The 16,615-nt window shown below is 41.9% G+C and overlaps 1 protein-coding gene across 1 annotated transcript; it reads left to right on the forward strand.

The window, feature by feature from the left end:
• Positions 1 to 446: 446 nt before the first annotated feature.
• Positions 447 to 14,309, forward strand: si:ch211-154o6.3 (uncharacterized protein LOC563854 homolog). Its single transcript, XM_058052866.1, has 13 exons — positions 447 to 752; positions 3,177 to 3,298; positions 4,972 to 5,228; positions 5,387 to 5,507; positions 7,027 to 7,148; positions 7,575 to 7,661; positions 9,312 to 9,401; positions 9,699 to 9,787; positions 11,648 to 11,861; positions 13,243 to 13,365; positions 13,451 to 13,616; positions 13,770 to 13,861; positions 13,986 to 14,309. The coding sequence occupies exons 1-13, from the start codon at positions 663 to 665 to the stop codon at positions 14,087 to 14,089; spliced, it is 1,677 nt and encodes a 558-aa protein (XP_057908849.1). The 5' UTR covers positions 447 to 662; the 3' UTR covers positions 14,090 to 14,309.
• Positions 14,310 to 16,615: the final 2,306 nt, after the last annotated feature.

Consider the following 16,615-nt stretch of genomic DNA (forward strand, 5'->3'; position numbering starts at 1 on the left):
GACTATATATCAATTTTTGTGTGTCTTCTCTTCACTCAATTATCCTTGTTTAATTTGATGACAATGATATTTCCGATAGAAATAATTTTACTCTTTGATCTTGTATGGATGCTAATTATAATAAACATGTATGTTTAATAATACTATTGTATATTGTGTTTATGATGGACTGTAAACTGGGCCTTTAATTGCTTTATCCAAACATGTCATGATAAATGTCGGCTAATCATATCAACTCAGTGTTTTTATGTAATCATATTCGGCTTCTCAGCAGCAGTAATACCAGTAGCACATCCTTTCAATTAGTTGTTTATTTTTGTAGTAATTTAAGACGTGAAAGGCTATTAATAATTAGTGTGTATATTTATTTTCTACAGTCTGAATTATCGGACTTCCAGTTCACTATCTAGCCACAGAGTGGCGCTGCAGGCACAGCTCGACACCTTTTGAGTAACTCGTCAACATCCGGCGACACGTTTCCCCAAACAGCCTTAATTCCCACAAGATCTCCCTCTCCCTCTCTTTCTCTATCTCTCTATTCAAATCCGATTATTGCATTTTTTCCCCCAAATCACCATCCTACGTCTTTTTTGTTATTTCACACGATATCCCAATTCGAAAGCTAGTTAGTCATCCAAGCAGAGGAGTACTTGAAAGCCCAGATGGGGGAGGTGAGGAAGCTGCAGAAGAAGTTAAGGCAGATTGAGAACCTGGAAATAAAAATCAGTCTCACACCAGAAGAAGAATACAAGGTACAATAACATTTGTGTCTTTCCCGTTTGTTTCTATTGCATAGATTAACCTCAGTCCATGCTAAAAAAAATTATTACTATAAACAGACAAAATATCTGATCACAACAAATCATAGCACTCCTCTGAAATGGCACAAATATACACCCCTAATTGACCTTACTGTGAATTAAATCCACAATTTTGCTTATAAAAGGACCAATACATGAAAATACTACTCTGCTCTTAGCAATTGTTTAACACAATCCAGCTTTTTTAAATCCTCATGATGCATGAAATGATCTCGAAAATGAATATGATGAATTAATAATGAAGTGGACTGAGTCTACTTGGCACCTATTTCCTCGGGATGTGAACAGATGAGCAGAGGCCACGGTACCAAAGTAATTAGCAGGGCCAGCTACACTATATTAGTATGCTGTTGTGTACGTGGAAGTGCATCCCTGCAACTGTCGAAACTTTCCCTGCATCTGGGAGTAAGCAAACAAATAGATTCACTTGTGGGCTATACAGCATCGGCTCATTGATCTGCTTTCAACGCTAAACACGTTTGTGTTGCTTATTTATTTGCAGCATTTCAAGAATTAACTGTACTGTATTTGTTTTCAGCAATATATAGCCTTGTTGCAAAACACAATATTGGAAAACTATATACATTTTTATTGGGTGGGAGCGTATGGTGATGCATGGGGGTGGGGGCAAAAAAGATTTAAAACGCAGTGGGGGGGGACTAAACATAAAATTTCTTCAAGGTTAGCAGGTCTGTTAGCGTCTTTATTAATGCTTCTTTAAAGATTCTGACGCCAGTAACTCCTACAGTGGTTTGTACAGGTAAATAAGTATTATCAGGTTCTTATAGTACAGTGGAACCTTGGTTAGCATCATTAATTCATTCCGGAAGGTCTGACTCTTAACTGAAATTGACATAATCGGATGAATTCTTCCCCAAAATAAATAATGTAAATCCAATTAATCCGTTCTAGAAAGCCAAACATGTTAACACAAAACATGTTTTTGTAGTTTTGCAATTAGCATGGTTAGCATGCAGGTCTCACAGCTAGGAGACCCGAGTTCAATTCCACCCTCGGCCATCTCTGTGTGGAGTTTGCATGTTTTCCTCCCACATTCCAAAAACATGCTAGGTTTAATTGGCGACTCCAAATTGTCCGTAGGTATGAATGTGAGTGTGAATGGTTGTTTGTCTATATGTGCCCTGTGCCTGTGATTGGCCGGCGACCAGTCCAGGGTGTACGCCCGCGACGCTCGTGAGGATAAGCGGTAGAAAATGAATGAATGGGTGAAAAAATGATAGTAGCGGCATAACAGAAATTATCTAAAATGATATGACCGCAAACTATATGTCACATGACCTTTATGTGATGGCTAAGCAGAGTGCTCCTCCAATTCAGTTTTAATTGAGATTGTTAATGCAAAATTGTCCCGACCTAATTCATATGTAATACCGTATTTTCCGGACTATAAGTCACACTTTTTTTTTAAAGGTTGGCTGTTCCTGCGACTTATACTCCAGAGCGACTTATAAATGAAAAAATTGTTCATGTTACATAAACACTGGTCACCTTTTCTGTTCATGTTTATTTTTTGTGTAGTTGAATAACCATTGTGTTAGCATATCTTACATTCTTTCAGACTGTTCTCTATTATTTTATTGTTAGAACTTGCCTTCCGGCTGCATGGTGGTCAAGTGGTTAGCGCACGGACCTCACAGCTAGGAGACCAAGGTTCAATTCCACCCTTGGCCATCTCTGTGTGGAGTTTTCATGTTCTCCTTGTGCATGCGTGGGTTTTCTCCGGGTACTCCGGTTTCCTCCCACATTCCAAAAACTCCAAATTGTCCATAGGTATGAATGTGAGTGTGAATGGTTGTTTGTTTATATGTGCCCTGTGATTGGCTGGCTGGTTGTACCCCGCTTTCAAAAACATGCAAGGTTAATTGGCGACTCCAAATTGTCCATAGGTATGAATGTGAGTGTGAATGGTTGTTTGCCTTGTGATTGGCTGGGTGTACCCTGCCTCTCGCCCGGAGACAGCTGGGGTAGGCTCCAGCACTCCCTGCGACCCTTGTGAGGAAAAGCGGTAGAAAATGAATGAATGGATGTCAAGTAGTTTGTAAAATATATTACCTGCAAAAAATGCGACTTATACTCCAGTGCGACTAATGTATGTTTTTTTCTACCTAATTATGCATTTTTGGCATTTTGCGACTTATACTCCGGAGCGACTTATAGTCCAGAAAATACAGTAATAAGTCAGACAGGACTGATAGATGTACCAAGCTTGTTGCTGCCACGTGAAATGAAGACAGGCGGGGGTGGGGGTGGGGGTGTACATCACTTGCGCATATCAACAACTTGTGGATGCACTGCCTTGCTTTACAGCCAATTTGGCTTCCTCTTTCTTCTCAGATCTCCACGAAGGAGGAGCTGCGTCGCAGATTGGCTGAGCTTCAGCTGCAGCTCTGTGGCCCGCAGCGAACTCTGGGGATCCAGCAGGCAGACGGCGAGGAGTCAGAGATGAAAAGACATGTGTAAGGAAGCGAGCGGGCCCTATCGGCAGATGGAGAGAGGCGTAATTAGTCAAAACATTGACGTGGGAAGCATTTGATCTTTTTTTGTGTGTGTGTGTGTGTGTGTGTGTATCATTCCAAAACACATAGCAGGTCAAACACTGTCTTTCAGAACACAAGTTCTCCTGCTCATTATGTTTAACATCATTCAGGGATTACTACAAAAAAAACCCTCAAGGGCTTTAATAGTAACGAATCACATGAGACACAACAACAGGTGTGTGCAGCTTACCGTGCATCCGTCCTACTTTTTCCGGGGATGCTGGAGCCTATTCAGCTGACTTGGAGTGGGAGGCATGGTACACCCTTGTCGGATCACCTGCCGATTACAGGACCACCTTTGCACCTTTCATTCCTATAGTTGGCTTCCATTTGTTTACAGAGTACACATGTGACAATATCATGAGACAGTTACTTGTATCAGGGCTGCACGGTGGTCTAGTGGTTAGCCACACAGCGAGGAGACCCGAGTTCGATTCCACCATAGGCTATCTCTGTGTGGAGTTTGCATGTTCTCCCCGTGCATGCGTGGGTTTTCTCCAAAAACATGCTAGGTTAATTGGTGACTCCAAATTGTCCATAGGTATGATTGTGAGTGTGAATGGTTGTTTGTCTATATGTGCCCTGTGATTGGCTGGCGACCAGTCCAGGGTTTACCTCGCCTCTCACCCAAAGACAGAGTTACTCGTATCCAACTCGCCACAAGTCTGTGAATGCATCTAGACGAGGGGTGCGCCACTCGATCGGCCACAGATCGGTTTCGGCCGATATCAGTGAAAAAAGACGGTATCGACATTAGCCGATACTTGCTTTAAAAGACCCCCTCCCGCCCCCGCTGCAGCATCCAGAACAAGCATGTCTGCCGTGTGTGGGACTTCCTGTCTTTGTAAGAGTGATGTAAGTTTTGTACCTCGGAAAACATGCCTCAAAAATGTCTCATCTGGGTGGCTCTTTGAACAGCTTTAGATTGGGGGTTGAACACTTGGCAGTGAGTGTGGTGAGTTTGAGCGGCTATAAAGCCCCGGTGCCAATCCGGTGTATTTGCCAAGTGTGGGCAAAATTTGTGGATGAGTACCACCTCAGTACGGATTTGGGAGCATGAAGATACGATGTAGTACTTTTAGTGCAGGAGGAACTTTAGTTGTGTGCGGGGCTGTGTCGGATTCCGGATGATGTGTTAGACTCGACGAGTGTGACGAGTGAGCGTTTGCGGCGCGCTTGAAACGGGTGTTGTGCACGCTGATATCACGCTGCTATCATATTGTATCAATGAGGCAGCGGATGCGGCTGGAGGGGCCCTAGCAGAGGTGGATGAACATACTTTTCATTCAGGTTCAGTTAATAGAAATAAGTGGATTGTGTAATACAAAAGCTATGAAAATAATGTTACAAAAATTAGTAGCTTTGTAGAAGTATCTCTCACAAGAAATGTAAACATTTATATGCATGTATGTGATCCATATTGTCGTTTTTTTTGTTTTTTTTTAAAGACAAATTTGTGGTCTATTAACAGGTAGCATCAAACGATGAAACAGAAATATTCCCCATATTCAGTAAACACTTAACCCCTAATAAGATGTCCCCTCCATCTTTCCTGCTTAGTCATTCCACTCTTGTTTTGTTCACCGGCACAGTGAGGACACCCCTGAGGCCCTTCCATCACAAACGCCTCCGGCCTCAAAGATCCTGAGGGGCGACGATGCAAAGTGTAAATGTGAAGCCGGGCCGACTCTGCCTGCCATGCAGAGGACAACAACAGAAGGGGCGGTGAAGACGGCCCAGACGCAGGAAAGGACACATAATGTCACAGTGTCACGTCATCGCAGGCGGGACATGTCAGAAGGATGTCCGGACCGTGACGACGACGATGATGATGACGGGGGGCAGGAAGGTGGGACAGAGAAGAGAAAAGAGAGCTGGATGGATGACAAGCTAGTGACCTGATTAGGATCTAAAATGAGATGCTACGTATTTGCTAGCGTTACAGCTTACCATGTCAGGACTGCACACGCTCATTTTGTATCCTTACAGACGCTATGTTTCTTTCAGATGAGTTCACGTCCCTAAAAACGAGTTGGCAGAAAGCAAAGTTCCGCTTGAGACTGTTGGAGGGTCACAATGACATCATCACCTCGGTGGTTGCTGTTGACAACCTGGTGATTTCTGGCAGGTAAAGACCACACAGTCGAAGAAACACTACCCAAATAAGATGTAGCATAGAAATCACAATCGAAATAACATATTTTCTTAATTATCAATACTTTTTCAGGATCGTTTTGATCCTCCCCTATTTTAGCCGAGATACCACCGTCAAAGTCACAAAACAAACAACATTTTTTTTAAGTCAAATAATTAAAATAATGAATAAATATTACCAAAAATTTTTTTAATTTTATGAGAATTAAACGGTTGATGTTACAGTGATATTACTAGAAAAGATCTGTTATTTTAATAATGTTGTCACATTACCAAAAATGTCAGAAATTGATTAAAATAATGTAAAAGTCAGAATTTGATGAGAATAATGTCTTAATATGAGGAAAAAGTTATAATTCTATAATAAAATAAGTTGTAATAGGAAAAAAAGAAAAACAATAATACAAGAAAAACATTAAAATGGAAGTTGTAATATGAGAATTTTTTCATAGCCGAGATACCACCGTCAAAGTCACAAAACAAGATTTTTTTTAAGTCAAAGAATTAAAATAATGAATAAATATAAAAAAAAAAATTCAATTTTATGAGAATTAAACGGTTGATATTACAGTGATATTACTAGAAAAGATCTGTTATTTTAATAATGTTGTCAAATATTATTACCAAAAATGTCAGTAATTGATTAAAATAAAGTAAAAGTCAGAATTGGATGACAATAATGTCTTAATATGAGGAAAAAGTTATAATTCTATCATAAAATAAGTTGTAATAGGGAAAAAAAAGAAAAACAATAATACAAGAAAAACATTAAAATGGAAGTTGTAATATGAGAATTTTTTCATAGCCGAGATACCACCGTCAAAGTCACAAAACAAGATTTTTTTTTAAGTCAAAGAATTAAAATAATGAATAAATATTACCATTTTTTTTATTTTATGAGAATTAAACGGTTGATATTACAGTGATATTACTAGAAAAGATCTGTTATTTTAATAATGTTGTCACATTACCAAAAATGTCAGAAATGGATTAAAATAAAGTAAAAGTCAGAATTTGATGAGAATAATGTCTTAATATGAGGAAAAAGTTATAATTCTATAATAAAATAAGTTGTAATAGGAAAAAAAAAGAAAAACAATAATACAAGAAAAACATTAAAATGGAAGTTGGAATACGAGAATTTTACGAGAATAAAACTGTAAAATACAAAAACATCTGTACTTGTAATAAAGTTGTCATACTACAACGCAAACGGCATAGTATGACAAAACATCAGAATAAAGTACGGATAAAATACAAGAATAAAGTCATAGCATTACATATGAAAGTTTTAATTTTTAGAATAGAAAAGTTCCGCTTGAGGCTGTTGGAGGGTCACAATGACATCATCACCTCGGTGGTTGCTGTTGACAACCTGGTGATTTCTGACCACACAGTAGAAGAAACACTACCCAAATAAGATATAGCAATCAAAATAATGTCAAATAATATTTTCTCAATTATCAATACTTTGCTACTGTCTCCTATTTTAGCCGAGATACCACCGTCAAAGTGTGGCACGTTCCCACAGCAACGGAGCACAAGAACCTTGGGGGTCACACTGGCGGGGTCACCTGCCTGTCTGCCCCTCCTCCTGAGTACTGCAAGAAGCTGGGTGAGGACACACACTCGCACACACACACACACACACACACACACACACAACTTCAATGCTCCACCTCCTCCTCGTGTCTCAGCGGTGTGGTAATTATAAGATCGCTTCATCACATCAGGTCCAAAGAGAAATAAGCCCAGAAGACTCCTGCCTGTCTGTGACAGCCATGATTTGAACTCTTATGCTCTCTATACGTCTAGGCTCCTATATCACCCCCGCATCATTAAACACACTTGTCTTCCAACTTAAATTACCATAAATAATCATAAAACGTGGCGGTGGTGTAAATGTCTCACTTGATGTTGTACACCAGCACTTAATTGGAGTTATGTAATCCTCTCCTCTCCACCACTCCCCCAATCACCCTACCCGCCATCTATCCTTTCTTCCTCCTCCTCCTCCTCCTCCACTGCCCCTTCTCCACAGCCTGGTCACTGTCGTTGGCAGACAAGGAAAGGTTTATTTTGAGCGGCTCGGCCGACTGCAATGTCAAGATCTGGGCCCTGGGCATCGGTACGTTTCAATACAGACAAATCTTAACGCTTTGCATTGTCAAAAGTACACCTGAATCACTGATCTATGCAGTACAAACATAGTTGTACTCTATTATTGAAGTACCCATCCAAAGTACATCCACTCATGTTTTTCGATTAGTATTTCCATTACAGCGTTAGGGCCACAAAACAACATTTTTTAAAGTCAAAGAATGAATAAGAATTACCAAAAATTCAACAGTTGATATTACAGTGATATTACTAGAAAAGATCTGTTATTTTAATAATGTTGTCATATTACAAAAAATGTAAAAATTTGATTAAAATAAAGTAAAAGTCAGAATTTGATGAGAATAAAGTCTTAATATGAGGAAAAAGTTATAATTCTAGAATAAAACACATTGTAATAGGAAAAAAAAGAAAAACAATGATACATGAAAAACATTAAAATGAAAGTTGGAATATTATGAGAAATTTAAGAGAATAAAACTATTCATATTACAAGAAAAAAATACTTTAAGTCATAGTTTGACAAAACATCAGAATAAAGTATGAATAAAATACGAGAATAAAGTCATAGTATAAGTATGAAAGTTTTAATTTTTACAATATGAAAAAGTCATAATATTTTGATTTAAAAAAGTTATTATTGTGCGTCAATAAAGATTGTATAGCAAGAAAAGAAAAGATAGAAAGAAAGACAAAAAAGTCCTATTAAACAGAAAAAAATATGAAAATGAAGTTGTAATATTATGAGGAAAATGTTAATTTTAGGATATAATATTAAGAGGAAAAAGGGCAGGATTTAAACTGTATTATTACGAGTGGAAGGCTCGAATTTTATTTCAGTATTTTTAAGTATATTTATATTAGGAAAAAGTGAATTTTATGAGAATAAAGTCATAATATTAGGAGAAAGATGTTCCAATTGTATGAGAATAAAAGTTGTACTAGGAGAATTCTGAGATTATCAGAAAAACAATGATGAAAATGAAGTTGTTATATTATGAGGAAACATTGGAATATTACAAAAAAGTGTTGTATGGGAATAATCTTGCAATGTTATGGGAAGATTATTTTAAGAAATTAAAGTCCAGAAATTATGAGGGGAAAAAAAAGGAGTAACATAAGAAAAAAGTTGGGATTTTCTAGGAATAATGTAATATTATGAAGAAAAATGATGATTACATGAAAAATCTTACGAGATTAAAGTCAGAATATTATAAAGGGAAAAAAAATACCATAATTAAAGAAAATGTAATCATAATATTATCAATAACATTGACAATGGAGTCGAAATATCTCAATAAAAGGTAATTTTATGAGGAAAAAAACGTTACATAAGAAAATCTTGACAAAAGAAAAAAAAATGCTGCAATTTTTAAAGATAAAGTTGAAATATTCCAATGAGAATTTAACAACTTAATAACATGCTGCAATGAAATCCCACCATTTACTTATTGCTTCCATTTGCTTATGCAGCCAATCCACACAAGCCTGGTCAAGATTCAGTGCTGTAAAAGCAGAGGCAGTCGAACTGTACTGTCAGTAAACCCCCCCCCCCTCCACATCCTGTATACGAAGGAAGAAACCGCCTTGGGCGTGTGTCTGTGTGACTGGTGGTCCATGTCTTTTTTTTGCAATTAAGCCTATATTTTCTCCTCTCCAGGGCAGTGTGTAAAGTCTCTCTACACTTTCAACGCGGTGACGGCACTCTGTTTTGTGCCTGAGGGAGATGGCTACATCATCACTGGCTCAGGTGCGGTGTGAACAAAGAACAAAGAAACAGTCAGTCAAAGCCTGCTGCATCAGATAGAGTGGATGATGTCTTCCTCTGTATACACTATGAAGACGAATGCATGATGGGTTGCCAAAAACACACACACACACAAACACATTCACCCACTGAGCATATTGCAGGGCTAGTGGGCTGCATCAGGGACACGGAGGCACACAATTTAGGCAGGCAGGCTCAGGTGTGTTGACTGTGACTAACAGTAATGGCTGCCAGACGCCTGTCGCTGCGTGTTAACCTCACACTCGGTCTCCCTCTCAGACGGGGGCAAAGTTCAAGCCTGGAGCTGGCACACTTTGGACAACTGCCAGTCAATCAGTGCACATCAGGAAGCAGTCACCTCCATCCAGGTAAGTGGCGACATCGTTTTAAAATACTCGATTTCCTCATAGTGGCTCGAGGTGTTTATCGACTCAACTTCAGAGAGTAACAAGGCATCTATTCAGGGACAGATGTTTGCTAACTTTCAGGTTAAATGTTTGAAATATTTTGCAACTTTGGCTCACGATCAAGCATAGCATAGCATAAACATAAACATAAACATAAATCAACTCCTTAGTCATGAAACTTAACTTCATCCCCAAAAAACATTTCCACTGCATTTCAGCCCTGCCACAAAAGGACCAACTGAGTCTCAGGTTAACAATAATGTTAACGACTGGAAGCTTTAACGGGATGGTGGTACTTGGTATCTTTCTTGGTTCTTCTGCTAACCATGGTTCCCTTCAAGGAAACAAGTGGAAACGACTTGGGATCATGAAGAGTGCAAAATATTTTAGGAAAACCATCAGGGACAAACATTTTCCCTTCAAATCCAACAAAACATAGCATAGCATAGCAAATCATAAACATAACTCAACTCCTTCATCATGAAACTTCATCCTCAAAAAACATTTCCACTGCATTTCAGCCCTGCCACAAAAGGACCAACTGAGTCTCTGGTTAACAATAATGTTAACAACTGGAAGCTTTAACGGGATGGTGGTACTTGGTATCTTTGTTCTTCTGCTAACCATGGTTCCCTTCAAGGAAACAAGGAAACAAGTGGAAACAACTTGGGATCATGAAGGGTGCAAAAATATTTTAGGAAAACCATCAGGGACAAACCTTCAAATCCAACAAAACATAGCATAGCATAGCATAGCATAGCATAGCATAGCAAATCATAAACATAAACATAACTCAACTCCTTCGTCATGAAACTTCATCCTCAAAAAACATTTCCACTGCATTTCAGCCCTGCCACAAAAGGACCAACTGAGTCTCTGGTTAACAATAATGTTAACAACTGGAAGCTTTAACGGGATGGTGGTACTTGGTATCTTTGTTCTTCTGCTAACCATGGTTCCCTTCAAGGAAACAAGGAAACAAGTGGAAAAACAACTTGGGATCATGAAGGGTGCAAAAATATTTTAGGAAAACCACCAGGGACAAACATTTTCCCTTCAAATGCCAACAAAACATAACATAACGTAGCATAGCATAGCAAATCATTAACATAACTCAACTCCTTTGTCATGAAACCTCATCCTCAAAAAACATTTCCACTGCATTTCAGCCCTGCCACAAAAGGACCAACTGAGTCTCTGGCTAACAATAATGTTAACAACTGGAAGCTGGAGCCTACCCCAGCTGTCTTCGGGCGAGAGGCAGGGTACACCCTGGACTGGTCGCCAGCCAATCACAGGCCACATATAGACAAACAACCATTCACACTCACATTCATTTAGAGGCTGCCCTTTTTCAGTTGCTTTCTTTCGACTTCCTCCCAGGAGGATTGTTTTGTGTAGCAATCCACCTGCCTTGTCAGGTTATTTTTAAGCTTCTTTCGAATGTAAAAAAAACCCCAAAAAACATGAAAATGTTCCTCCCTCTGTAGAAGTAGAGGAAGTAGTTTTACGACACATTTTTATCCTTATTTTGTCCAAGCTTGCAAGTATTTATTGTGGAGATGTAAGGTGTTGCGCCTACCAAAAAAGCCTTTCACATGAACAATATGAAATCAATTTGCTAACGTCATTACAGACCCGATGCATTAAAGCATAGCCGTCATTGTCTTTGTTTATCTCTCAAGGCACACCATCCATTTCCAAATAATTGCCCCCTCAGAAGCATACATTTTGATGCTGTTCACACAAACACACAAGCTGTATAGTAGTGTACACACTGGCTACAGAGGCCCATCGTCATGACAACTGTGCCCACCCCAGTGTCAGGGGCCGCTTGTGTTCAGCGGTTCTGCCGAGGGTGAGGTGTCCGTGTGGGAGAACTGCTGCTCCGACCGAGACCCCTTGAGGCTTCTCCATCGCTGGAGCGGCCAGGTGACGGGCTGTGGCGGAGGGCGTCTAACTCTCAGCCCCCGGGGGGACAGAGTACTACTGGCGTACGGTCAGGCGTGGATCAAGATCCTGGATTGGAGGACGGGTGAGTGACATTCATTTTCTACCGCTTTTCCTCACGAGAGTGGTGGGGGGTGCTGGAGCCTATCCCAGCTGTCTTCGGGCAAGAGGCGGGGTACACCCTGGACTGGTCGCCAGCCAATCACAGGGCACATATAGACAAACAACCATTCACACTCACATTCATACCTATGGACAATTTGGAGTCGCCAATTAACCTAGCATGTTTTTGGAATGTGGGAGGAAACCGGAGTACCCGGAGAAAACCCACGCATGCACGGGGAGAACATGCAAACTCCACACAGAGATGGCCGAGGGTGGAATTGAACCCTGGTCTCCTAGCTGTGAGGTCCGTGCGCTAATCATTCGACCACCGTGCAGCCGGTGTTGTTTTAGTTTTTTTAAAAATTGGATTAAACTTAAATTTTAAGCGAGTGATTAGCACGCAGGCCTCATAGCTAGGAGATCCGAGTTCAATTCCACCTTCAGCCATCTCTGTGAAGGGTTTGCATGTTCTTCCTATGCATGTGTGGGTTTTCTCCGGGTACTCCGGTTTCCTCCCACATTCCAAAAACATGCTAGGTTAATTATGCGACTCCAAATTGTCCATAGGTATGAATGTGAGTGTGAATGGTTGTTTGTCTATATGTGCCCTGTGATTGGCTGGCGACCAGTCCAGGGTGTACCCCGCCTCTCGCCCGAAGACAGCTGGGATAGGCTCCAGCACCCCCGCGACCCTCGTGAGGAAAAGCGGTAGAAAATGAATGAATGAATGAATGGATTCAACTTAAATTTTAAGCGAGTGGTTAGCGCGCAGGCCTCACAGCTAGGAGACCCGAGTTCAATTCCACCCTCGGCCATCTCTGTGTGGAGTTTGCATGTTCTCCCCGTGCATGCGTGGGTTTTCTCTGGGTACTCCGGTTTCCTCCCACATTCCAAAAACATGCTAGGTTAATTATGCGACTCCAAATTGTCCATAGGTATGAATGTGAGTGTGAATGGTTGTTTGTCTATATGTGCTCTGTGATTGTACCCCCTGGCTCTCGCCCGAAGACAGCTGGGATAGGCTCCAGCACCCCCTGCGACCCTTGTGAGGATAAGCGATAGAAAATGAATGAATTAATGACATTTTAAGCAATGTTTTTACAAGAGACTTCAGGGAAAAATGAGTTCAGGGAGCCAGCCGGGCTTCATGAACTCAGCCTAGCAACAAGTCACTACAGCTTAGCAATTCTGTTTCTAACACTGCAGTCATAAAAAAAACAAAGTTTTCTTCTAGTAGTAGCTGGCACCTGACCATTTCTTCTAAAATACACACAAAAAAACTCCACTACTGACGTAGCTACAAAAACAGATTAAATAAGGTCGAGTTAATATTTCAAATAACATCTGTCCAATCACCACAGGAACCGTATCCAAGCTGACCAATCACAGCAGCATCACAGGCGTAACAGATTGTGTCCACCAGACATCCGGCCTCCTAATTGGCTCCTGCTACGATCTGGCCAATGGAGAGAGCATGCTAAATTGTGAGTGAGCCCCAAAATTGATCCCCCCCCCACCACCACCACCACTTCCTCCTGTGATTCACGACCTCATTTCTGTCCCTCCAAGTATTCTCTGTGCCTCAGTGTCGCTACCTGGCCTCTCTGACCTGGCAGCGAGCCCCCAGAATGGTTTGCTTCGCGGCATGGACCACAGGGAGCGGAGACCACCGTTGGGTCACGGGAGGGCGCGACCTCGTTGTGTGGGAGCAGATCCCCAGCTCCGGGAAGCAGAGGTGCGCTATTATTAAAGGGGGTTGGGTTCATCCTGGTCAATCATGCTGTCCTATTTGCATTGCTAATCCAATCAGGATTGGTGCGAGTGCAAAAGGTGTGGGCTGATGTTCTCCTCGGACAGTTGGGGTTAAATGCATTTGTCAATGCTGCAGGGGGGACATCACTGTGAGGAGAGACAGACGATTAGAATCGCCTCTGGAGTCCGAGGGGGACACGGAAAACGACGAGGATACAGATGATGACGGTAAAGCGGTTTTTATTTACCGAATCACACGTCACAGTCGGGCAGATTAGCATGTTAATTTTAGATGACGTGCGTCGTGACAAATTCTTCTTCTTCTTCTTCTTGGCCTCCTTGTTAAACTTAGAACACCTTGATGATGAAGAAGAAGAAGACGGAAGACGGGGAGGTGGAGAAACTGATGGCGAGGATGGGGGGTCCGGCTCGTGGTTACGCTGCGTTCTCCAGTGAGGACATGGAGACGAAATAGACAGCGGATTAAGAGCCTATGCACACTTCTGTAAATATGATTTTCACATCAAATAAAACTGTCATAACCCCAAAGTTGCATTTTTTATATTATTCATCACATATGAATGCTGAATTCTATTTATTATTCATTTCATTTCATTCATTTTCTACCGCTTATCCTCACGAGGGTCACAGGGGGTGCTGGAGCCTATCCCAGCTGTCTTCTGGGGGAGAGGCGGGGTACACCCTGGACTGGTCGCCAGCCAATCACAGGGCACATATAGACAAACAACCATTCACACTCACATTCATACCTATGGACAATTTGGAGTCGCCAATTAACCTAGCATCTTTTTTAGCATGTGGATTTTGGAATTTTTGGAATGTGGGATGGAACCGGAGTACCCGGAGAAAACCCACACATGCATGGGGAGAACATGCAAACACTGATGGCCAAGGGTGGAATTGAACTCTGGTCTCCTAGCTGTGAGGTTTGCGCGCTAACCACTCGACCGCCGTGCAGCCCCAAAAATTCATTCATTCATTCATTTTCTACCACTTTTTCCTCACGAGGGTCGCGGGGGTGCTGGAGCCTATCCCAGCTGTCTTCGGGGCGAGAGGCGGGGTACACCCTGGACTGGTAGCCAGCCAATCACAGGGCACATATAGACAAACAACCATTCACACTCACATTCATACCTATGGACAATTTGGAGTCGCCAATTAACCTAGCATGTTTTTTAGCATGTGGATTTTTGAATTTTTGGAATGTGGGAGGGAACCGGAGTACCCGGAGAAAACCCACACATGCATGGGGAGAACATGCAAACACAGATGGCCAAGGGTGGAATTGAACTCTGGTCTCCTAGCTGTGAGGTTTGCTCGCTAACCACTCGACCGCCATGCAGCCCCAAAAATTATTTTCTGAAATTCCAGATTTTCCGTGACACAATTCCCATCGATGTTCCCATCGAATTTGTTACTATTTTCACATTTGTCAACCAATTCAAACCACTCAACTGATTCAGCAAATGTCCAAAAAATGACAAAATCTCCGTAGAAAATGAATGAACCATTTTTTACAAGCTCAACTAATTCATCTCACTTGAGAAAATGAGTAAATATTCCACATTTCCCAACTTACTTAAACCATTTCAGCACCTTGTTTGCGTGTCCCCAAGTTGTGAGGGGCCTTTATGCCCCTGGTAGGGTCAACCATGACAAACAGGTCCTAGGTGATGGACCAGACAAAGAGTAGCTCAATAAGACGCCTATGAAGAAAGAAGTTTTCGCTTACCCAGACGCAGATCACTGGTGCCCCCTTTTTGGAGCCAGGCCTGGAGGTACGCCACAGCACGATGGTGAGCGTCTGGTGGTCGGACCTATATCCATGGGGCCCGGCCGGACACAGCCGAAAGAGACAGCATGGGCTCCTTACTCCACTCCTCCATGTTTTTACTCCTGTATTAATTTTAAAAACATATTGTATAGCTATTTCATTCATTCATTTTCTTCCGCTTATTCTAACGGGGGCTGCTGGAGCCTACCCCAGCTGTCTTCAGGCGAGAGGCGGGGTACACCCTGGACTGGTCGCCAGCCAATCACAGGACACATATAGACAAACTACTTGGCATTACAGACATTACATCAGGCGAGTTCATTCATTCATTCATTTTCTACCGCTTTTCCTCAAAAGGGTCGCAGGGAGTGCTGGAGCCTATCCCAGCTGTCTTCGGGCGAGAGGCAGGGTACACCCAGCCAATCACAAGGCAAACAACCATTCACACTCACATTCATACCTATGGACAATTTGGAATCGCCAATTAACCTAGCATGTTTTTGGAATGTGGGAGGAAACCGGAGTACCCGGAGAAAACCACGGGGAGAACATGCAAACTCCACCCAGAGATGGCAGAGGGTGGAATTGAACCCAGGTCTCCTGGCTGTGAGGTCCGCACGCTAACCACTCGATCACTGTGTAGCCGGTGTTGTTTTAGTTTTTTAAAAAAATTGGATTCAACTTAAATTTTAAGCGAGTGGTTAGCGCGCAGGCCTCAGAGCTAGGAGACCCGAGTTCAATTCCACCTTCAGCCATCTCTGTGAAGGGTTTGCATGTTCTCCCCGTGCATGCGTGGGTTTTCTCCGGGTACTCTGGTTTCCTCCCACATTCCAAAAACATGCTAGGTTAATTAGCGACTCCAAATTGTCCATAGGTATGAATGTGAGTGTGAATGGTTGTTTGTCTATATGTGCCCTGTGATTGTACCCTCGCCTCTCACCCGCAGACAGCTGGGATAAGCTCCAGCACCCCTTCAACCCTTGTGAGGATAAGCGGTAGAAAATGAATGAATGAAAATTAAAGGCAGGGGTACACCCTGGACTGGTCGCCAGCCAATCACAGGGCACATATAGACAAACAACCATTCACACTCACATTCATACCTATGGACAATTTGGAGTCGGCAATTGTCGCCAACATGCAGGGTGGGATTGAACCCGGGTCTCCTAGCTGTGAGATCTGCGTGC

This window comes from Doryrhamphus excisus, chromosome 17 (assembly GCF_030265055.1).
Source record: "Doryrhamphus excisus isolate RoL2022-K1 chromosome 17, RoL_Dexc_1.0, whole genome shotgun sequence".
Taxonomy (NCBI): domain Eukaryota; kingdom Metazoa; phylum Chordata; class Actinopteri; order Syngnathiformes; family Syngnathidae; genus Doryrhamphus; species Doryrhamphus excisus.